We start from the raw sequence: 25,523 nt of genomic DNA, 5'->3' as shown, positions 1-25,523 counted from the left end.
TCAGAAAATCTTTTATTACTCGGAATAATGAAGAATTAATAAGAATTATCTCCTCAGACTTAAATATGACAGACAGACAAGTGTTAGGATGCAGAAGGAAAAGAAACCCACAAATAATCTTAATAGTCAAAGAAAATTAATGTTTCCTACTATGTAAGAAAAACAAATTTGAAAAATAGATCCAAAAAAAGACAGGCAGAGTCGTAAGAAGTCTAAAAGCTATATAACTTAGAATTTGTCATGGTTAAGAAAGTATGTCTGGGAAAAAAAAAGAAAGAAAGTATGTCTGGGATAGTATGTGAAGACTGTCACAAGACTAAACCTACACTCTAACTTAATGTGAAAATTAAATGAGACAGTCTATGTAAAATGCTTATACCAAGCCAGGAATACAATAAACACTGAAGCAAAAGTAGCTCTCTATTATTACTGTAGAACAGTTGAATAAACTACCTACCTTACCATGGCAGTTATTAATAATTCCTATCAGTGAAAGCAAAACCAAAAACTAGTCAGTAGTTGTGGGGAGCCTGAAGCAGTAAAGCCCTGAAGACACAGAGCTAACTCTCCAAAATACACAATTCTAGAATTCCATCCTGATAAACCCAATCTTAAGACTCTAGAATTCTACTCTAATACAACCACAATCATGTCATAAATCAATCACTATTTCAGAACCAAACCTGTTCATTCGTTTACAATAAGGACTTCTTGGTCCCGCAGAAGATAATCGATATCTTGGTCTCGCAGGAGAAGCTGGGCCAGTATAAAATATTTTGGGCTTTCTCTGATGACGAGGTTCTAAGAAAAAAATTACATGTACATGACAAGTAAATATGTATAAACACAATTTTGCTCTTCATCTAAATACTTACAAAGGTGCTGTGTGTGCACGAATGCCAAGTGGCGTCAGTCATGTCCCACTCTTTGCAACCCTATGGACTGTAACCCACCAGGTTCCTCTGTCTGTGGGATTCTCCAGGCAAGAATAGTGGAGTGGGTTGCCATGCCCTTCCTTCCATGAAAATACTATTAATAGCACGTATCTACTAGAGTATATTTTACTGTTTGTGGTTTAAATCATTTATGCCTGCAAGGCTGCTACTGAAAGTATGTGTGCAGGACAGACAACAACCAACGAAAACACACACTGACCATCAACAACCACTGTGATTATCCTGATGCATAATGGCTGATTATCAGCCCTACATACACACACACACACATATATAAACATATATATATATACTTTTAAGGGTTGAGGTACAACTTTAACATAAATCAAAAGTGGTCCTATTTATACAAACTTATAAAATAAATTAAGTACAAAACTGTGAAAGCTAAAATAACTAAAGACAGACATGAAATTTCAAAATCACCCATTTATTTGCTTTGGTCAAGGCTAACATTTAATTTTTAAATGCAACTTCTTAAGTCGGAAAGAGAAAAAGAAATACCATGTAAAATTGCTTATTGTTTATCTAGAAAAATGGTACAGATGAACTTATTTGCAAAGCAGAAACAGATGCAGAGAGTGAACTCATGGATACTGAGGGAGTAAGCAGGTGATGGTGGGGTGTACTGGGAGGTTGGGATTGGCACAGACACACGACTATGCACAAAATAGATGACTAATGAGACACTACGCTGAGCACGGGGACTCTGTACCCAAGGCTCCGTAGTGACCTACACGGGAAGGAGGTCTAAAAAAGAAGGGGTACATGTACCACTGCTTCACTCTGCTACACACAAGAAACATAACATTGTAAAGCAACTATATTCCAATAAAATTAAAAATATATATATATATATATACACACACACACACACACCACCCCCCCAAGGAGGAAAAGAAAAAGAAATAACTTCCTACACATCTTGGGTAAGTTATGAAAGACAACAGCCCTGAGTATTCTGTAAAATGAAAACCTGAAAAATAAGAATGACAATGGAAAGGCAGTAAAAATCAAGGTAACCTAATTATATCTTCTCCTGGAAAAAACATTAATAGATATGTCTTACTTTCCAATGGAGCCTGATAGTAAACAGTAGCCTTTCTTTGTCTAAGATAGTATCGCTTCTGATTATCTTCTTCAACATCCTCTTCATCTTCCTCGTCATCTTCCTCGTCATCATCTTCCTCATCATCATCTTCCTCTTCTTCTTCATCATCTTCATCTTCACCATCATCATCTTCATCTTCTTGGTCTTCACCCTCTTCAGATGACTCTACAAAGTAAGAAACATTTACTTTCAGGTTTCTCATCCAAATGTTAAGTTTTTAACACAGGGGAATAGAAAAGATCCTCCTTTTAAAACTCATTTACTTCTAGATTGTCCAAAGAATCTTTAATTCTGCAACATTAAAGATTGAAGATTTTGAAAAATGAAGTAAAAAACTATAGAATTAAAAATAACTAGAGGAAAGAAAAAAGTAGTTTAAAGGCCACTGTCACTAAGTACCAAACTAAGGTTTAAAGTATTACTGCTAATTCATTAATATAATGAACTTCTGTCACTGAGTTACATGACATGTAGTCTACTTAAAGATAATGTAAAATACCCTCAGCAAACATTTAAAACATTTCAGAAAACAAATTTTCATTCAAGAAAATTTCTAAGAAATTGCAGCAATAAGTCCTAAAGAGAACAGTAAAACCTGGCATGAGGGTATAGATCAGCGATAGAGCATTTAATGGCAGAATAGTAAAACGTAACTTTAATCAGTTTTTAACTAAAACAGGTACATACGTTATCTGTAGATATATTATTATACAAGCAAACCAGTTTCATCTGTTTTAGAGTTGTTTATTTCAAATATATTCCCAACAATACACATTATCCTTTTATCTCCCTTTCACTTTTTTCTCTGACACTATGACCAACTCCCTAATTTATCACAAATTACCATGCATGTTATAGCTTCTGAATAAAAAGACTATATCCTACTAAATAAAAAGCATTGAAATTCAAACCCAGAAGACAGAACAAGAGAAAAGACTAACCGCCACTGCCTTCTTGATTGTCAGTTGTTTCTTCATCAGTTCTTTGAATATCTTTTTGTTTACCTCTCGTGTACATGTTAAGATTCCCCTAAAAATGTTTAAAAATCCATTATTGTTTAGTATGTTTATTTAAAGTAAATACAGTAGGACCTTTCAATCATAATGAACATATTTCCAGTTATAACTCTTACAACTCCAGTAATAACTCTAGTGACTGATAAAATAATTGCTGATTATAATTCAAAATGAATAATTTAACCAAAAAAAAAGGATAGGGGCTACAGAAAAAAGGTTAAACTGGAGATTATGAAATCATCCCCTTAATGGAAGAATATATTTACTTCTTCTGTTTCATTAAATACCTCCAAGTCTTCAAATTCTCTCATTCGCCGTCTACGCTGCTTCTTCATATCATCCATTTTTTGAAGCACAGCTTCAGCAGTGCTTAAAAAAAATGATACAAACATAAGCTAAAATTGTAAAAGAGTAGTATATATATATTTTAAAGAGTAGTATATTTTTAAAAACTTAATTTTTCTTCCATTGTATTCTTCAACTGCTGGAATTTTAAATATCTTTACAAGCAGCACTGATTTACTACTATAAAAATTTTAGCTATTCTTTATAAGAATTTAAATACGAATATAGTTAAATGCACATACAGAATTATTACAAAGTCCTCTAATGATCACTTTCTACTTTACATAAACGGAATGCATTTAATATTCATGCTAGTCAAAATTTAGTCCCCAACTCAAAAATTTTTGTCAGCTAAATCATCTTGATCTAAGTGATTTTTACTTACTTTGTTATAAGTTTGTCAAACAGTACAGACTGGTTCACACTACCATAGCGGCTTCTGATCCTGCAACTCCGGCGAACTTCAACATCACCATTCTCTTCATGCAAGTGTTCTGTTTTTTGAATTATGTTTCTAGTTCTCAATGACCGAGTAACTGCAATTGCTTTGTCTTCACAGATGTGTACATAAAAGTAAACAGAAAGATTTGAAATAACAGCATTTATAAAACAATTCTAAAGTCAACAACTGAAGAGCTACACTTTCATGTAACAAAGTTTTAGTTTCTTGAATTTACCATCTTATGTAAAAATAAACAACATACACCTACCATAAGTCCAATCATACCACTCTCAAGAGAAAACATACATATATAAATAATACAAAAACTTGTATACAGTGTTCAAAGCAGTTTTGTGACAACCCCCCAAATGGAAACAACCCAAAACAAACATCTATCAAATGACAGACAAACCAATTGTGAGCAACAACCTAAGTGTCCACCAGGAGGTGAGTGGATAAAGAATATGTGGAGCTGGCAATCTCCTGGTGGTCCAGTGGTTATTACTCCACACTTCTATGGCGAGGGTCTGGTTTCAATCCCCGGGCCTTGGCTGGGGAGCTAAGATTTCACAAGCAGTGGCATGTCACTATCCCCACAAAAACAAACCCAAAAAACAAACAAAAATCCCCCACAGAATATGTGGAATATACACACAACAGAACAGTGTTCAGTCATAAGAAACAGGACATCCTGGCATCGGCAGTAACACGGATGGACCTTGAGGGCATTATGCTAAATGAAGTCAGTCAGAGAAAGACAAATACTAAATGGCATCACTTATATGTGTGATCTAGGAACAGAGACTAGAATAATGGTTACAAAGGACTGGGTGGGGATTAAGAGAAAGGGGAAGATTGTTGGTCAAAGAATACAAATTTTCAGCCAAAAATGAGGAAGTTCTGGAGCTCTAACGTACAGCAGGCTGATTATAGTTGATAATACTGTAGTGGATACTTAAAGTTGCTAAGAGAGTGCAGCTTGAATGTTCTCAGCAATAAGAGAAATGGTAATTATGTGACATGATGCAGGTGTTAGCTAAAACCATGATAATAATCATTTTGTAATATATAAGGATCGAACCAACATTTCTTGTACTCCTTAAATTAACACACTGTTATATATATATCAATTATATTAAAATAAAGCTAAGGAAAAAACTGTGGTATATCCATATGAAATACTACTGAGCAACAGAAAGCAACTCTGTGGATGATTCTCAAAGAAATTATGCTGAGTAAAAGAAGCCAGACAAAAAGAACACATATTGTATAATCCCACTGATATAAAACTCTAGAAAATATAAACTACTCCACAGTGGCAGAAAGCAGATTGGTGGCCACTTAGGAACCCTGGAGCATAGAGGGCATGGAGAGGAGCTGGGGAAGCCAGCAGTGATTATAAAGGGGCTTGAGGAAATTCTGGGAAGTGGTTATCTTTACTACCTTTTCATGGTGATGGTTTGAAAGCACACACTTGCATCAAAACCAAACAAACTGTATACTTTAAATATGGACAGTTTATTGCATGTACCTCAGTATGCCTGTAAACAAAAACTGAATGTTTAAGAAACTTTAAATGCCTTTAACATTACTTACCTTCTTTGCACTCTTCTTTTTTTTTATCAGCCTGCTGTCTGGCCAACTGCCTATATTAAAAAATATATTAAATAACTCAAGATAATTGACATAATTTTAAATCCTGTATTTCATAATATTATGAACTAGGACAATGGAAAAACATGTTAATATAAGTTATGGCTAAACAAAGGCTAAGAACCCTGTTGTGAAATTCAATGATATACAGTTGTCCCTCAGTGTAAGGAAGGGATTGGTTCTAGGGTCCCCCGTGGATACCAAAATCCAATGATGCTTAAATCTCTTATAATTTCCATATAATCCATGTCTATCCTCTTGTATACTCTGTCATCTCTAAATTACTTGTAATACCTAATACAATGTAAATGCTACATAAACAGTTGTTCAGTTCAGTCGCTCAGTCATGTCCAACTCTTTGCGACCCCATGGACTGCAGCACACCAGGCGGCTTCCCTGTCTATCACCAACTCCTGGAGCCTGCTCAAACTCATGTCCATTGAGTCAGTGATGCCATCCAACCATCTCATCCTCTGTCATCCCCTTCTCCTCCCGCCTTCAATCTTTCCCAGCATCAGGGTTTTTTCCAAGTAGTCAGTTCTTCCCATCAGGTAGCCAAAGTATTGGAGCTTCAGCATCAGTCCTTCCAATGAATATTCAGGACTGATTTCCTTTAGGATTGACTGGTTTGATCTCCTTGCAGTCCAAAGGACTAGAGAGATCAAGGGAACATTTCATGCAAAGATGGGCACAATAAAGGACACAAATGGTATGGACCTAACAGAAGCAGAAAATGTTAAGAAGAGGTGGCAACAATACAGAGGAACTATACAAAAGATTCCAATGACCCAGATAACCATGATAGTGTGATCACTCACCTAGAGCCAGACATCCTAGAATGCAAAGTCAAGTGGGCCTTAGGAAGCATCACTACGAACAAAGCTAGTGGAGGTAATGTAATTCCAGTTGAGCTATTTCAAATCCTGAAAGATGATGCTGTGAAAGTGTTGCACTCAATATGCCAGCAAATTTGGAAAACTCAGCAGTGGCCACAGGACTGGAAAATGTTAGTTTTCATTCAAATCCCAAAGAAAGCCAATGCCAAAGAATGTTCAAACTACTGCACAACTGAAATCATCTCACACACCAGCAAAGTAATGCTCAAAATTCTCCAAGCGAGGCTTCAACAGTTTGTGAACCGAGAACTTCCAGATGTTCAAGCCGGATTTAGAAACGGCAGAGGAACCAAAGATCAAACTGCCAACACCCAGTGGCTCATAGAAAAAACAAGAGAGTTCCAGAAAAGCATCTCCTTCTGCTTTACTGACCACATGAAAGCCTTTGTGTGGATCAGAACAAAGTGTTGTTAGTGAGTGGTAAATTCAAGTTTTGCTTTTTGGAACTTTCTGGAATTTTTGGTTGGAAAATATCTTTGATCCATGGTTGACTGAAACTGCACATGCAGAATCAGTGGACACAGAGGGTCAACTGTATGCATTAAGTCTTAGCTAAACAGAATTAATCAAATGATAGTATCTTACTTAAAACATGAAATGAAATCCTTATCCTAGGTATTTAGGTATAACTGAACTGAGTAGTGGGCAAAGAGAAGACAAGGTGTTTTATACAAGAATATAGCAGTCCCACATCCTTGAGGACCTATGAACACATCATAGAAATTAGTGACATGTTAATTTCCCTCTAAGAACATGTGGTGGCTACAGTCATCACACGACATGCATTATCATTCACAGGTAGAAACAGTAACATTTGTGAATCAGATATCCCATCTACAAACTGACATACAGAATCTGCTGGATTGAAAAGAACATCTTCCAAAGGCTTTTTAAAAAAGTATCTTCCTCTCATTTTCCCCTAAACCCACTGAAGCAAACAAAGCAGTATGTCTCATTCACTTACTTTTAGGGATTCAATTTTCCATACCTGATAGGCTATATATTCCCTGACAGATCAGTTGGTAAAGAATCCGCCTGTAAGGCAGGAGACCCCGGTTCATTTCCTGGGTCAGGAAGATCCCCTGGAGAAGGGAAAGGCTACCCACTCTAGTATTCTGGCCTGGAGAATTCTATGGACTGTATAGTCCAGGGGTTGCAAAGAGTCAGATGGGACAGTGCGACTTTCCCTTTCATTAATCAACCTATAAATCAAGCTATTTGCAAGTGGGCTGGTTATACCCGTGGAATTTCAAATGTGACACTTTAAACCGAAACCATCTTATTCTAAACCATCTATCCCGCTAACTCGTGCATATCTTCATAACAATGTAAGTCATCATTACACTTCCTTAACACTCTTTTGGAACACTTGTTAAGAATGAAGAACAAAAAGAAACACTTTTCAGCAATCCATTTACAGACCAAGGGCTTGTTTGTTGACAGGTTCATGTAGTTTCCTCATAGAAGAGCCTCTCTCTCCATATCATGTAGGTCTACACGTCTACAAACAAGGCCCCCTACTAGATGCTAGGGATACAAAGACTAAAGCAGTGTCTTTTTTCTTTCTTTGTCTGTAGGGGAAGGGAAGTAATTTCCTACTTGCAGGGGTTGCTATAGCTTTTTTTACACAGTTAGATAATAAATATTTTTGGCTTGTTAGCTGTACAGTTTCTGTCATAACTACTCATACAAATCTAAAACTGAAGTAGGAATGCAGCCCTAGACAGAATGAATGGGCATGGCTGTGTTCCAATGAAACTATTTACAAAAACAGGTGTCTGGACTTTTGGCAACTCCTGAGAATACGATGAAAGCTATGGGTCTTTTCTCCCTAGAAAACTGCATACAGACATGTAAGTTTAAACATTATTTCAGAGTTTTCATATGCCGCCTGAAAAAACACTATTAGTGGACCCTAGTTAAGAAGTTTAGGACCAAACAAATATATAGTCTTCCCTCAAGCCATAGTTACTCAAATCTTTCTGTATTATTCTAACCTTGGTTCCCTGGTCTTTGAGTCCCAAATAGACTGAAAACAAAGGGGTAGTGGGTAAAAACACACAGAAAGTAAAAAAATTACTATAATCAGGCCAACTGGCAATAGCAAACAGTCATCCTGGTAAGAAATAGGAAAACTAGATAAAGCAGAATTCAAAAATACTATAGGCCACGTTATGTAAGTCTTGTACAAACAGATCCTGATGTTATCTATATAAATTATAGCCTTTGTAATAATGATCAGAATACAGGGAATTCTTTTAAAAATAGGAATTATCCTCCACAGGAGACACATAAACAGCCAGCCAACAAGCACAAGAAAAATTATTCAACATTATTAACCATCAAGGACATGCAAATCAGAACCACGAGATACTTCATACCCACTAAAATGGCTAAAATCAAAGAGACAAACTGTGACAAGAGTTAGTGAGGATGTAGAGAGAGTGAGATCCTCATACAGTGCTGGTGAGAATATAAAATGGTACAGCTGCTATGGACAACAGTTTGGCAGTTCAACATTAAAACCGAGACCATTCAAGCCAACAATTCACTTCAAGGCATATACCCAAAAACCAAAACTCTATGTCCACACAAATATCTGTACACCAGTGTTCATATCATTCAAAATAACCCAAAAGGGTAAATAATTCAGATGTGCATCAACCAATGAGTCGACAAACAAAATTTCATATAACGAAATCTTATTTGACAATAAAATGAAGTGCTGATAGACACTACAATATAAACCTTCAAAACACTGTATCAAGTATAAGAAGCCAGACACAAAAGGTCATTGTATGATTCTGCTTGTACAAAATGTCCAAAATAGGCAAATACAAAGTAGATTTAGAAATCTAAATAGAGATTAAAAAGTAGATCTGCAGTTCCCAAGGAGCTGGGGATGGAGAGATAACGGGCACTGGGTTTCTTTTTAGGGTGAAGAAAATGACTTGAAATTAGATAGCAGCAACACTTGCACAATACCACTAAATATTCTAAAACCACTGAATTACACGTAAAAATCATGAATTTTATGGTATGTAAATTATACTTTAATGGTCATTTAAAAATAATAAAAAGACAGGAATTCAATATATTTGAGGAAGATTCTAATTTAAAAACACCAAGCCACTCATCTTTAAATCAAAATTAAAACAGCATTTATTTTAATACATTCCTTTAAAACCGAGCACAATGTTTCACAAACCTGAGTAACATACAGAGCCTTATAACGATTTTGAGGATTTCCTATATTAAATTTTTTATGATTATGTACAAGCCAAACTAGATATAAATTCATTTAAGTTTTATACAAATAAAACTATAAAAGCAACCATGGACAAAAATATTAACAGAATACACTGGAGGTTTCCTGACACAAATTCTATTTGCTGTGTGAATGTAATTCAGATTGCTATGGGTTTCTCTTGAGTTGAGCACGTTACCTATCATGCTTGTTGTGTATCTGGATGACTCGATTCATCACCTTCTATTATCCAAAGGGCTCCAAACCTTCATCTGAACAGCATGTTACGATATCACATCACATAGCTTTCTCTTGGAAGCAGATGCATCGTTTATGAATCAAGATCAGACTGGGTTCTTATCTCATGACCCTGAGATAACTAAAGCAGTACTACTTGGTGCCAATTGTAAACATAAATGTAGAGCCTGAAATTTTATGGCTATTATCTAAAAGGCAGCAAGTTGGATGATTTAGAACTTTTTTTCCCCTTCAGATCATGAAAGAAATCTTTAAATTCTCATTGAGAATTTATGGACCCTCCCCTCCCAACTTTACTCTAAGAAGACAAGTTTTAGAAATAATGGGATAACTTAAATTGTGTTTCACTGATTCTAAAAATTGTAAAACTCCCCCCATTTTAACATCCCCAAAACTGGGATGTATATTATAACTGATGGCACGTCATAGTTTTAATTTTCAGTGTTTTTTCCTTTCTTACTGTCTCATAAAATAATGTTGCATGTTTCAATTGTTGCTACCTTGGATTCCATGAAATATAGTAGTAGGTGTTGCATGAATGTGCTCAGTCATGTCCAACTCTTTGTGACCCCATAGACTGTAGGCCACCAGGCTCTTCTGTCCATGGAATTTTCCAGGCAAGAATACTGGAGTGGGTTACCATTTCTTTCTTCAATTCCATGAACAGTAGATGAAATAAGAGGCAGATTTAAACATATATAATAATAGACCAAGTAAATAATTAAAAAAAAATAACAGTAACAAAGAAACTTAAAAGGGCACAACCTCACTTATCTGGAGAATCTGTTACACAATATAAGAATAAAAAAATTCTACTTGAGAGTAAGCGGGCTTACATTCTTTAGGACAAGAATTAATGTAAAAATAATTATTTCATCAAAACAAATTTTATTCTAATTGGCACCCCCCCATTTGTATTAAGCCCACCAAAATGGGGAGAAAAGTGAAGGTTCTGAGCTAATTAAAGTTAGATTTAAATTTTCCCTGGGCCAAGTAAACACAAGCTCCATGAAATACATACTTCCTAATTCATTGAAACTAATTCCTTGACTATTAAAATGGGATTCATTGTAAAAATAATTAGCCTCCAACTAATAAAAATAAATGGAAAAATAAATAAATAAATGGGATTCATGCTGTCTACCTCAGGGTTCTTGAGAAATGAAATTTAAATATGTATAAAGCCACCTAGTCCCACAGAACAAATCAAAAACCAAAAACAAAGAAAAAACATGTTCTGCCTCCTTTGTGAAGACAGTTTTAGAAGCATACCAACAGAGATATTCATAAATGACTTTCAATTGATGAAAAACTTGATAGCAATCAGAAATACAAATACTATCTTGAATAAAAGCTTTTTATATATGCTTCCCAGGTGGCGCTAGTGGTAAAGAACCTGCCTGCCAATGCAGGAGTTGAAAGAGATCAGGTTTGATCCCTGGGTTGGGAAGATCCCTTGGAGGAGGGCATGGCAACCCACTCCAATATTCTTGTTTGGAGAATCCCATGGACAGAAGAGCCTGGTGGGCTACAGTCCAAAGGGTCATAAAGAGTCAGATGTGACTGAAGCAACTTAGCATGCAAAGCATAGGCTCTGAAGCAGAAGCATATGTCATAAGCAAGTGACAGTCATAAAGTCTCTTTAGATTACTCAAGTACCCAGAACTGATCCTGTATCAACCAACCTTGTCAGCTGCACTCACACACATAATAGATACTGCCTTTGAATAAGAAAATAACAAACCTAGTACATATTAAATTTTTAATTCAATAATATTCATTTAGTACAATTTCATTTCAAATAAACATTTTATAACTTGAACTCTTGATCAGTTAAGAACACACTTAAAAATTAAATGCAAATCCTAAATTAATACTTTGAAACTATTTTGAATTAACATTCAAGCATCTTATATTACCTTGTAAAATGTCTGCCATTAGCATGTTTCTCCGTTATCACCGTATTCTTATCAAAACTAGAATCTGAAGAATTCTGTGCATTTTTTCTCAAGGACCTTAAAGTACGTGTTTGGTGGTAGGTTTCAACTTCCTTAACTGTAGACCCATCCTTCAAAAAAAAATTTAAAAAGCCATTTAAGTTTTTCTTCAGTCAAATATCCCAGTTAAACTCCTAAGACTTCTCTTTGATTAAAAAGTTTGTAACAACTGCTTTTGGTACAGTATTATTTTTGCATCTCTGCAAGAAAACTAAAATAGTTAATATCTAGAATAACCATTTTATGATAAACAAATATGAGTAATGTCTATATGGTGGCTAATATAAGATTTATTAATGGTTTATAGTTCTATTTCATAACAAGTAGTCTAGAGTGAAATTTTCTACCACTGATAAAAAGTTGTAATAGTTCACAACAGTAAGTACTCCTCTTTTTTAGGGCTACAGAAATTAGAAAGATACACTCACAAACCATGGAACCACTGGCGGCAACTTTAAAATAACTAGACAATCAGAACTGCAATTTTGGCTTCAATGACAAAAAGGAGTCATTACTATCTCACACAGTTTCAGTCAGATAATGTAAAAATGAATTAAAGACTGTTTACATATGTTGGTTGTTCAGTTATTAAGTCGTGTCTGACTCTTTATGACCCCATGGACCCTCCAGGTTCCTCTATCCGTGAGGTTCTCCAGACAAGAATACTGGAGTGGGCTGCCATTTCCTTCTCCATTAAATACACTAATTTCTTGTAAAAACCATAGAGCTCCACGTAACTTTGTTTTTGCTCAATACTCTCTAAGTTAGTGGGTTGGCTTTATAAGCTACAGAGGTTCTGTCATAAAGTGTTCAAGATTTCATACACGCCTCTTAGAAATCACATACAGGTGTTTTCACATTAGAAGAGAAGCTAACTTCCCTCTAAGAACATGTGGTGGCTACAGTCTATAATCCTAACTCTATAATCCTAAACTTTACTACTCTAAAAATTTATAATTTTAGAAAAACAGGCATTTCTTTTTTTAAATGAAACATCATTCCCCCGATGCTGCTTAGGCTGGCTTTACCTGGTCATTTCATTATGTTTTATTAGGATATTTTGTCATTTAATTTTGTTTCAGGAAGAATATGACTGGCTCACAAGTAAGAATATTTATATCATAAGGACCTGTGTAAGAAACTGACATGCTCTTAAAGGCATGAGAGGACAAGTTAAAAAAAATTAAGTTCTTCATAAGATATTAAATGATATGCCTGAGTTACACACTTTTATCAATGTGCCCGTATTTCAAGATGTTTGAAAAAAGAACACCTATACATTTAGATAAGTGCATTATTTTTAAAATGAATACCTACACCTTATATGGATGTGGTGTAACATAAGACTCCAAAAAAATTGTTTAAGGGTATCTATTTTCAGTTTCTCAACTTCCACATGTACTTTTTCTTAAAATGGATCTAAGAAGACATCCTAACACAAGGCATCCTCTTAAATTTACCTTTCTCCCATTTTACAAAAGAAAATCGTATCTCTCACTCATTCTGAATCTTTCTGTTATGGGCTGCTTCAAGGCATTAAAAATCTTTGAAGAGCCAAACAAAGAAAAACACTAATGTAGGTGTTAAGAAAATGAATGACTATGCTAGGCAACAAATCCTTTCCTTTGTTAGATGATTCCCAATTCTTCGCTTTTAACAAAATTGAAAGGAGACCTAATCAAGCTAAGAGACCATTAAAAATGTTTGGCAAGTGATTTTCTGCACATAAGCCAGAAACACTGAGTGGCACTGCTAACAAAACTCCTTTCATTACTATCTATTTATTTATATGAACAATGTTTCTCAGCACTTACCTTTACAAAAACAATTAAACAAGATGCCAAAACACTGTCCTCAACAATAAATAAGATCTAGCCACAGATACATAAGCTAACTGGGTGGGTAGGGAGACTTCAACCACATGAAATCCTAATAAAAAATTACTTCCTATGTTCAATCATTTTAATCAAAATATTTTTTGTTGTTTTGATCAGTTGAGTATTAATAATTATGATAATTCAATACACAAAAATTTTATTTCTTGGAGCTCTGTCATGGAAAAGTGGAAAAAATCCAAATTTTGTTTTTACAAGTGTGAAAGGATAATTAACAAATGACTTTCAAGCATGAAAACATATCAAGATAAAATGCTGTTGGTTAAGTGGATGGGAAATAAACATTAAAAAAGAAAAGAATCAAGGTAAAATTTCTGGCTGTTAAAAGAGCTTATTTATGTGTTAACTTTTAATGTTTCAAGACAGGTATCAAATAACTATGATTTTTAGATTCCAGGGGTTACTTATAAAAGTGTGATGTAATAGTTTTATTTTTTAATGTCAACTTTAAAAAAAATGACAGAAATTATCTCCTTTTAACTATTTAAACTGGTGTGGGGGATGGGGAGGACCTTAGATGGCAGCTTAAAAATGTAAGAGATTATAAAGCTAAAAAAAATTTAAAAACTCAGAAGAAAACATATGGAAAACTTTCATGATATTGGATTTGGCAACGATTTCTTAGGACACCAAAAGCACAGACAACGAAAGAAAAAGGTAAGTTGGACTTCATCAAAATTAAAAAACTTTTTTACGAAGGACATTATCAAAAAGTAAAATGGAAACCCCTGGAACTGGAGAACGTATCTGCAAATCATGACAATGAGAAAGGACTGATACCCACAATATATAAAGAAATTCTGTACTGTCACAACAACAAAAAGTTAAAAACAGGCAAAGGACTTGAATGGACATTTCTTCAAAGAATATACACAAACAGCCCATGTACACATGAAAAGATGCTCAACATAACTAGTCATAAGGAAATGGAAATCAAACTCAATGAGGGATCACACTAATTAGGAAGGCTATTACCAGGAAAAAAAAAAAAAGAGAGAGACAAAGTAAGCATTGGCAAGAAAGTGAAGAAACTGGAACCCGTGTGTATACTGTGGAAACTCATATGGCAATTCTTCAAAAAAAATTAAACACAGAATTACCACATCATCCAGCAATGTTGCTTTTGGGCATAATACTCAAAAAAAGTGAAAGCAGGGGCCTGAAGAGATATCTGAATGCTCCTGTCCATAGCAGCATATTCACAATAGCCAAACGGTGAAAGCAGAGCTCATCAACACGTGAATGGATTAAAACGATAGGGAAAAAAAAAAAACAAAAAACAATAGCTAGTACACACAATGAAATATTATACAGTCAAAAACAAAGGAAATTTTAACATATTGAAATAACACAAATGAATACTCTATGCTAAGTGAAATAAGTGAGTCACAAAAGAACAAATACTGTAGGTTTCTTCTTACGCGGCTCCTTGCCAGGGGCTCAGAAGAGGGAAAATGGAGAGTGTGTGTGTGTATTTTCTGTCCACTTGGGCGGGATCTCAGTTCTCTGACCAGGAATTCAACCTGGGCCACTGCAGTGAAAGCGCTGAGTTCAAACCACTGGGCCACCAGGGAATTCCAGGGAGGGTTAGTACTAAGTACAGAGTTTGTTTTGGAAGATGAAAAATTCTGAAGATAAGAGAGTGGTGATGGGTTACTGAATAATGTTACTGTACTTAATGTTACAAAACCATATACTTAAAATGGCTAAAATGATAAATTTTGTTATTTATATTTTATTACAATAAAAAAAAGTAAATGTCACCATATTCCTGGGAATAAAAAAAAAAAAGGTTTGTTTCTACAGAAAAAGAGCAGGGGAGTGCTAAATACTGGGAAAAAAAGATTTCCTGAGAAACTCAGAAGACTTAACCTTTAAGCGGTCTAAGTGAATCTGTGATTTGCAGAAATTGGCTTAGTTCATCGTCCCTAAGTACTAAGCATCAAGAAAGGCTCTCCTTAACAGCATGGAGAAAAAAACAAAACAAGTGTTTTGAGAATCATCTGTACCTGGGCATACACTGGGGAATTTAAAAGTATAACTTTCAAAAATGTTCTTTATAAAAGCAATATAAAAATAAAAGTAATATGTGCCCATTACAAATGGGAAAATTAAGAAATATACAACAATAAAACTATCACCCTCAATTTCAGTTATCCACAGATAGAAATGGGTTAACCTTTGGATACAAAAACCATTCTTTTCCTATGCATACACATTCACAATTTTAAAATTGAGCTAATATTATTTATGCTTTGTAACTTTTTTCTAGTGATACGATCATTTTCCCAAGTCATGAAGTATTATTCTAAAAATCTTTTTAGATGAATGAATAGTAATCCAGCCATTATATGAATCTATTTAACAAAATGCATAGTAGTTACTTTACAGGGGAAATCTGGCACACAGCAAGTGCTATATACCTTGTAGCTATCAGTATTATAATCTTTTAACTGGTCTTCCAAACTCCCAGATTTGTTGTCTATACCTCATCTTAAACACTATCTTATCAGATCCCTGATCTAAAAGTTGCAACTTCTAAGCCTAAAATCAAGAGCCAGCCCAAAACTGATAAAAATGGACTATCTATTATTGTCACAAAACAAGTATACTCTCTCAAATGCAGAGTAGTCAATGCCAGGGAGTAACATTCACTACATGTCAAAATCTATCCATGCTTCGAGATACTTCACTGAGTTGTGCATTTTCCATTATGTTGTGACATGCTTCAAGTTTTAAAAAATCTCCCATGGGTTGTATATACATATCAGTGTCAAGTTTGGGTTATCTTTCCAGACTTCTAAATAAATGTACAATTAAAAAAACAACAACAACCAAGTACCTTCTACATACCATAGTGTGTTTATTTTACCTAATAACATACAGAATAAAATGTACACAACCTAACCCTACTGCCCATCCTTAAATGTTTCTTCAGCATGAGAAATAATCCTAACTTTAACGAATTGAAGAGACTCAGATCTGTGAAAGCCCAGAAGGACAATGGCTAGCCTGACTCCAAAAGAAAGGGGCATCCAAACTTATAGTTTAAGAAAATAAAATTAAAAAAAACAGATTTAAAACAACAACAAAATATTTTCCAGGAACCCATACAGGTCAGGGGGAAAAAAATCCTTAAGCCCAGTTGAGTGAGATCATAAAAGCAAAACGTGGTTAATAGGTAACTTTATCTTTAGAACCTGAATGTCAACCTCCAAGCTCAGATGAAGAAAAATATAAGTTAATGAACATGAATAAATCCAACTATCTTCATGAAAAAAAAGAAGAAAAAAAAATCCAACGATCTTCAAAAAGAAATCTACTCCAAGAAATGCTCTGTCAATAAAAGCATGAATGAGACTAAGAAATACTCAAGTACAATGAGAGTGGATCAAGGAAGTTTCTGAATTGCATGACTGATGTAAAAAGCAAGCTATAATCAAATCAAATCAAATCCATTGAATGTAAAGTCCTATAAATAGAAAATATTTCAATCACAAGGGTATGTTTCATTTTTTTGTACTGGTGAACTTCCTCAGCATGAACTTCCTCAAGACCCAATCCCATGCTCACTAAATAACCCTCTGGTTACAATCTATCCTACCGAGGAATACTATGTTTCAAAAAGGTGTAATAATCCCTACTGGAAATTCTAGCCTGGAGAACAGATCTTTTCTACCCTATGATAACCAGCCTAACTGCTAACTGCTCGAACACCACATACCACTGATACTGAAAGATAATCAACAACAAAATATTTATTGTGCACCTAATATGCTCTAGGTTCTAGGAGTATATACTGCTGAGCAAAAGTTCAAAATCCAAATCCCTATGGAGTTCCATTCTGATCTGGGGAGAGAAAAGAATATTTTAAAAGTAGGAAATTATACAATTTTAGAAGGTGGTAAGAGCTAGGGAACATACAACAGAGCAGAGCGGCCTGCCAATGAGCAGTTTGCAATTTTCAGTAGGGTTGTTAGGACAAGGTAGTTAGCAAACACTTCAAACAGGCTACTTCATCCAGGTTCTACGTGGGACTCGAAGCTCTACTTCTTCATATAAAGGTGAACTGAGCAAGTTATTTAAAGTCTGTGCCGCAGTCCTCTTCCCTGTTAAACAAGGATGCCTATCTTATAAAGTTATGAGGAGTGAGTTAATATTTGCAAGATTCTTGGAACACGTTAAGCACTGAGTTCTGAGTTGTTGTTGTTGCTTTTAATTTTAAAAAATGTAAAAGGTAAAGGAACATCTGATACAGATATCCAGGGAAAGAGTATTCCCAACCCAAGGTAGAGCAAGTGCAAAGGCTCTGGGATTCAATGAGCAGCTAGGCCAAAGTGGCTGGAATAGACTGCGTTTTTCAAAAGAATGGAAGAGGATGTCATCATAAAGGGAAGGGGCAAGGATGTATATAGGGCTGCTTCTCAACTTTTATTCTATTTAGATAGGGATTTTTGAGCAGAGTGATAAACTGTTACGACTTTTAAAAAGATCCCTCTGTAAACTATACTGAGAACTCAGACTTTCAAGGGAGGAGGGCATTATATGTAAGGATGGCAAATAGGGAGGCTAGTCAAGAATCTATGTTAATAACCCACGGGAATTCACTGGTGGTGCAGTGGTTAGGACTCTGTGCCAGGGCCTAGTTTCAATCCCTGGTTCTAAGATGCCACAAGCCACCCAATGTGACCAAAAAAAAAAAATCTATTTTAATAATCCAGGCAAAAGATAACAGCTTGAATCAGCAAGGCAACACTAGAGCAGTTGAGAAGTCGTCAGATTCTGAATATATTCTGAAAGTGAAGCCAACAGAATTTGCTAATATGAACTGAGAGAAGAGTAAAGGATGACTCTAAGGTTTTCAGCCTGAGAAACTTCAAAGGAAAAAAAAGTGCCCATTAAAGTTGACTGAGATCTTAACAGCTGACAATAACTGAGCCCTATGTATCAGCCAAGTGTTCAGGTAATCACCTTACATACATGATCACATTTAATTCTCATTATCCATGTGGTGGGTTTCACTCCCTTTCAAAAAGTACAGAAACCTGCTGATATTGGTAAGCTGATGGTAAGCTGATTGGTAAACAAAGAACATTTTTAAAAAATTAACTTCTTAATTGCTTAAGTATAGTTGATTTACAGCGTTGTGTTAATTACTGCTGCAAAGTGACTCAGTTATACATAAACATACACATTCTTCTTCATATTATTTTCCATTATGGTTTATCACAGGAAGAACTAACAGTTGTTTTAAGCGCCTATATTACTTAACCACTACTCAATACATCATTATGGTCACAGGAACTGGCACTGTCCTGAAGATAATAAACACTCAATATTTACTGAAATTAATTAGTTCTTCTGAACAAAGGTTAGTAAGTCAAGTGACCAAGTTCATTGAAGAAGTGTCCAGCATCCCTAGATCTCTAACAACTTCAGCCTGTGACTGGGAAACAGATCCTGAAGGTCAGGAAACTGTTTGGTTTTTCAATTCAGAATCACAATGTCAGAGACTGAATGGGCTCTTTCATTCCCCTCGGTTAAGAAATAACTCTGATGAGGCCTCTACAAGAGATTCTGACAATTTCATATCGCGATCTCTCCCTTACCTGTGTTTTTCACTCTCTCCCACCGTACACACTTCGCCTCAGCTTCAGTCTGATTTACCAGTTCTAACCCTATTTCCCGTCCTGTTTTTCCTACCCCCATGACTACCCTTCGCTTCAGCAGAACTAGATTACTTCCTGCTGCCTTAACTTTGCTATGTACTGTTGCTTCCTCAATTACTCTTAACATTTTGTGAACGCGGTCTCCTCCATCTGTGTCTCTTTCAGCAGCTGGGGGTGGCGGAGGGAAGGTGGAGGGACTCTCTCCCTCGGACTTAATTAAATCTACCAATCAAACATCCCACCTGTACATCAGACCTAGGAGAAGAACTTCTTTCAAGACTATGCTGCTCCAGCTCCATGGAAACCTACAGACCTTGTTTATAGCTGTTTAACATGAAAATAAGGGAAAGGGAACCGGTTGTGGAAGCGGAAGATCCAAGTTCCAACTTTCGATCTACCACTTCTCGAGTCCGTTTTTTCCATCGGTAAGATACGTAAGTATCCATTCTCATGGTGCTGTTATGAGGCTTAAGTGAAGAAGACGTAAATGAAACGTCGCTCTCCAACCCTCCACGTTATGCAACCTGGTGTTATTCACGGCGTTCGGAGTAACGAACTTCTCTGGATCGTAAACGCAGGTCAGGGAACCTGAGTCACAATCTTTCCATGCCCTCGCAGCTCCTAAGACACTCGTTATGCACACAAGTAAACGCTCGGTTAACGCGCGTGGCTCGCGATCGCTGCGAACCTAGGGCGGCAGCCTGGGCCATCGGTCCCTGAGGTGTGCGAGGTGGGGGGCGGGGCAAGCCGCTAACCAAGGTGGGGCCCCGATCTGCACTTCGGCTGCTGAGACCTCCGGTTTCCTCTTGAGTCAAATCAGGTTAACACGCCCTCTCAACAGTCAGCTCTTCTCTCCACCCGACCCACACACCCCTTCGGGCTCCGATCCTGAGAAGCCTTCCATTTTACGCGTCCTTGACAAATACTTCTCCCAACCTACCCCCCCCCCGCCCCGCCCCACCGCCAGCCAACTGTCACTCGGATCCCACCGCCCACCCCCATCTCCCAAGGCCCTGCCGGGCAGCGGGCAGCGGGCAGTCCCCCAGGCCCGGCCCCAGGGGCCCGCCCCAGGCCCGTACTCACGCCCGCGGCGGCCGCGGTGACGGCAGACTGCTCAGCGGCGCCGGCCGAGCGGAGCCGCCTCCGGCCGATCTGCTCCAAACTGAGAAATTCGCTGGACAGGTCCAGAGAGTCCGTGGCCGAGGCGGCGGGGTGGCTCTGCAGTTCTAGGCTGCTGCGAAGGACCACCATCTTCTCTCCCTTCTCGCCCAGCCGTCCGCGGCGGGAGACGGACCAGATTTCGGGCAACAGCCGCTCACGCGCTTCCGCGCTCCGAATTCTGGCGCCACTCGCGCCGCGCCGCCGCCGCAGCGCGCGCGCCCGGAATCCCTCCGCCACCAGTCCCGCCCACGCCGCCACCCCTGCTACGGCCGGCTCGAAACTTTCCTTTCCGTAGCGCGGAGGGCTTTGGGCCGAATTTGAGCAGGACCCACACCGACGGTATCAGGGACCCGAGGCGATGGTGACAGGAGACTGTTCACTCCTTTTTCTTAGATAATTTCGGCTCGCTGAGCTCTGCGGAGGGACACTGCGGGTAGCGAAGCGACATTCTGTTTGGAATTTTGGCGCGTGGACGCCGGCGGGGGGGGGGAGGGAAAGGGAGGATCCCGGCCTTTCTGATTGGCTGGCGGGGCCTGGTGGCCCCTCCCGGCCCCTCCCCGCCCCTCCCGACACCCGCCCTCCGCTTCCCGCCACGCGGGATTCAAATGGAAAAATGCGGAGTCCTTGACTGGGGCGGGAGAATGCGCTTGACTTTGGCAGGTTTTGACTTTGCTTCTTAAGGACTCTTACTGATGACCCAGACGAGTTTAAGAGACAGAGTTAGAAGCGAGCGGGTAGAGTATTATAGTTAAAAGCAAGTTCTGTAACCCAGCGCCACCGGTTCCCGCGATCTTGAGCAAACGATTCGCCCCGCCTGGTCTTAAATCTCCTAATCTGTAAATTAACTCTAATTTTTAACACCTAAGGTTCTAAGATATTATTATGCCTTATATATAAATGTTGGCTACTATTCCCGAAGACAATAACTTATCTGAAAATAAAGCAGTTACACGACTACTTTGATAATAGCATGCTGAATGATCAGAATGTGAGTGGAGCCCTAGCAAAACAGAAACAAAAACTATTTATTGATTTGGACGTCTGCGTTTCCTTAACTCGAGGTGTATTAAATATTTATTGAGCACCTATTACGTGCCAGGCAGTATTCTAAGCAGTCGGAATGCAGGTGTTAACAAAAAGCAAAAATGCCCTCGTGGAACTTAAATTCTGGTGAAAGGAAGACTAAATACATGATATGTTTGTTACAAGGTAGTAAGTGTTAACACAGAAATGTGAAGTAGGGAAGGTGAACGGAAGCTGAGATTTTAAATAGCGATTAGAGAGAGTTTCATGAAGTTTAAGCAGAGATCTAAAGGAGGTTATGTATATCTGGGAGAAGAGAGATGTAAGCAGAAGGGGGGGGGGTACAGCGGGCCAGTGAGATCAAAGAGGAAAATGCTGCTAGAAGCAGATCCTGCAAGGCCTCAAAGGTTTTTTTGCTTTTTATTATAAGTGAGATGAAAAGACATCACAGGGTTTGAACAGAGGAGTGACCTATTCGGACTTTTGGAAAGAATCCCTTTCGCTGCTGCCTTGAGAATGCAATATTGGGGACAAACTTATGGTTTTTAAAAAAAAAAAAAAATGAAACTCAGTTTTAACTGGGTCTCCTGTATTTTTTTTGGTAAATCTGGCAATTATACCTAGGAGGGCACCAGGATTATCCAGGCAACAGATGAAGTGACACAGACCAGAATGAGAGCCGTGGAGGTAATGAGACATGGTCAAATACTAGGCATGTTTGGAAGAAAGAGCCAACTGAATTTGCTCATTAATTGGATTTAGGCATGAGGGAAAGAGAGGAGTCGAAGAAGATTACCCCAGTATCTGGTTGCTTGTTTGCTTCAGCTAATGGCAAGATGAAGCTGTACTTAACTTAGAGAAAGCTATGGCTAAAGCAAGTTTGGAGGGAATATCTGAAATTCCTTTCCATTCACACCTAAGATACAGAGGTTATTAAATATTCAGCACTTAAAATTTGACCTTTTAAGAGATTTTAGAAATGTATGCACCGTGATATTTACCTACCACGGCATTATTTATAATGTCAAAAAGCAAAGAACAACTTGAATGGCCCTCAGAGGATCCTTGAGAAGACTGCGATACAGTAGAATTACAATGCAGGACTTCCCTGGTGGTCCAATGGCTAAGACTGTGTCCTCAATGCAGGGGGCCCAGGTTCGATCCTTTGTTAGGGCTATAGATCCCACATGCCATGACTAAAGATCCTGTATGCCATAACTAAGACTTGGTACAGCCACATAAATAAACATTTTTAAAAATTATGACCAGCTGTTTTAATTACATGGAAAGTTGTGCATAATGCATTGTAACTTGTTAAGAAAGTACAAAGACTTATGTATCATACAATTCCATCTTTGTTTAAAAAAAGGATATGTGTATATTCATATATTTGCATTGGAAAAAGTCCAAAAGAAACTACAACAAAATATTAATGGTTAGTTTCTGGATGGCAATATTATGGTGGTTGTGTAGTTTCTTTGTACTTTTATCAATTTTTCTGATTTTTTTTGCACTAAATATGTATTACTTTTACAACAACAACAACAAAAAAGCTTTCAGATGATTGTTTACCCAATATAAATGAAAGCAAAAAAGAAAAATATTTAAATCAGCCTAGTCTGTTCCCTTTTCTTTATGCATTGCTGTACCTTGATTGTTGTTAAGAGCCCCTAAGTCCTGTCTGACTCTTTTCCAACCCCATGGACTGTAGCCTGCCAGGCTCCTTTGTCCTAGGGATTTCCCAGGAAAGAATACTGGAATAAGTTGCCATTTCCTTCTTCAGGGGATCTTCCTGGACCAGGGATCTAAACTGTGTCTCCTGCATTGGCAGATAGGTTCTTTACCACTGAGTCACCAGGGAAGCCCTTATACCTCGATAAGCATTTATAAAAAGAACTTCCACCCCCAAAACATGCGCATTTATGATTTTGTTTGATACTACCAAATTGACCTCCACAGAAGTTGTCATTTTAGGTTTTAGTTTTGTTTTAAATAAGCAATGAATAAAAATTTCAGAACACCAAGAGACAGAGGCAGCCAAATGGTTTTCTCTGTTCAACATTAAGAAATATCACACTTGCTTTAGCCTTTAGTTGATGTAGTGGGTGATATGTGTACCCCACAGGATACATCCAAGTCCTAAACTCTGGCATCTGAAAACATGACCTAATTTGAAATAGGGCTTTTGCAGCTGTAATTAGGATCTTGAAATGAGGTCATCCTGGATATATCAGTTCAGTTCAGTCACTCAATCCGACTCTTTGCGATCCCATGAATCGCAGCATGCCAGGCCTCCCTGTCCATCACTAACTCCCAGAGTTTACTCAAACTTATGTCCATTGAGTCAGTGATGCCATCCAGCCATCTCATCCTCTGTCGTCCCCTTCTCCTCCTGCCCCTAATCCCTCCCAGCATCAGGGTCTTTTCCAATGAGTCAACTCTTCACATGATGTGGCCAAAGTATTGGAGTTTCAGCTTCAGCATCAGTCCTTCCAATGAACACCCAGGACTGATCTCCTTTAGGATGGACTGGTTGGATCTCCTTGCAATCCAAGGGACTCTCAAGAGTCTTCTCCAACACCACAGTTCAAAAGCATCAATTCTTTGGCGCTCAGCTTTCTTCACAGTCCAACTCTCACATCCATACATGACCACTGAAAAAACCGTGGCCTTGACTAGATGGACCTTTGTTAGCAAAGTAATGTCTCTGCTTTTTAATATGCTATCTAGATTGGTCATAACTTTCCTTCCAAGGAGTAAGCATCTTTTAATTTCATGGCTGCAATCACCATCTGTAGTGATTTTGGAGCCCCCCCAAAATAAAGTCTGACACTATTTTCACTGTTTCCCCATCTATTTCCAATGAAGTCATGGGACCAGATGCCATGATCTTAGTTTTCTGAATGTTGAGCTTTAAGCCAACTTTTTCACTCTCCTCTTTCACTTTCATCAAGAGGCTTTTTAGTTCTTCTTCACTCTCTGCCATAAGGGTGGTGTCATCTGCATATCTGAGGTTATTGATATTTCTCCCAGCAATCTTGATTCCAGCTTGTGCTTCTTCCAGCCCAGCATTTCTCATGATGTACTCTGCATATAAGTTAAATAAGCAGGGTGACAATATACAGCCTTGACTTACTCCTTTTCCTATTTGGAACCAGTCTGTTGTTCCATGTCCAATTCTAACTGTTGCTTCCTGACCTGCACACAGATTTCTCAAGAGGCAGGTCAGGTGGTCTGGTAGTTCCATCTCTTTCAGAATTTTCCACAGTTTATTGTAATCCACACAGACAATGGCTTTGGCATAGTCAATAAAGCAGAAATAGATGTTTTTCTGGAACTCTCTTGCTTTTTTGATGATCCAGAAGATGTTGGCAATTTGATCTCTGGTTCCTCTGCCTTTTCTAAAACCAGATTGAACATCTGGAAGTTCACGGTTCACATATTGCTGAAGCCTGGCTTGGAGAATTTTGAGCTTTACTTTACTAGTGTGTGAGATGAGTGCAATTGTGTGGTAGTTGGAGCATTCTTTGGCATTGCCTTTCTTTGGGATTGGAATGAAAACTGACCTTTTCCAGTCCTGTGGCCACTGCTGAGTTTTCCAAATTTGCTCTGCAGCACTTTCTCAGCATCATCTTTCAGGATTTGAAATAGCTCAACTGGAATTCCATCACATCCACTACCTTTGTTCGTAGTGATGCTTTCTAAGGCCCACTTGACTTCACATTCCAGGATGTCTGGCTCTAGGTGAGTGATCACACCATCGTGATTATCTGGGTCGTGAAGATCTTTTTTGTACAGTTCCTCTGTGTTTTCTTGCCACCTCTTCTTAATATCTTCTGTTTCTGTTAGGTCCATAC

The 25,523-nt window shown here is 37.7% G+C and overlaps 1 protein-coding gene across 1 annotated transcript in view; it reads right to left on the bottom strand.

Annotated features, from left to right (window-relative positions):
- ATAD2 (ATPase family AAA domain containing 2) overlaps positions 1–21,107 on the bottom strand; it is a 64,263-nt gene extending 43,156 nt beyond the window's left edge. The window contains exons 1-8 of the mRNA XM_043879272.1: positions 20,566–21,107; positions 11,841–11,989; positions 5,464–5,513; positions 3,811–3,976; positions 3,368–3,449; positions 3,006–3,093; positions 2,023–2,229; positions 684–801 (exon numbers count right to left, since the gene is read on the bottom strand). Coding sequence (XP_043735207.1) covers positions 684–801; positions 2,023–2,229; positions 3,006–3,093; positions 3,368–3,449; positions 3,811–3,976; positions 5,464–5,513; positions 11,841–11,989; positions 20,566–20,733 — 1,028 coding nt within the window. The 5' untranslated portion in view covers positions 20,734–21,107. The remainder of the gene's footprint in view (positions 1–683; positions 802–2,022; positions 2,230–3,005; positions 3,094–3,367; positions 3,450–3,810; positions 3,977–5,463; positions 5,514–11,840; positions 11,990–20,565) is intronic.
- Between the last annotated feature and the right edge of the window lie 4,416 nt (positions 21,108–25,523).

This window comes from Cervus elaphus, chromosome 21 (genome assembly GCF_910594005.1).
Source record: "Cervus elaphus chromosome 21, mCerEla1.1, whole genome shotgun sequence".
NCBI lineage: Eukaryota > Metazoa > Chordata > Mammalia > Artiodactyla > Cervidae > Cervus > Cervus elaphus.
This window is presented reverse-complemented; position numbering and strand designations above follow the sequence as displayed.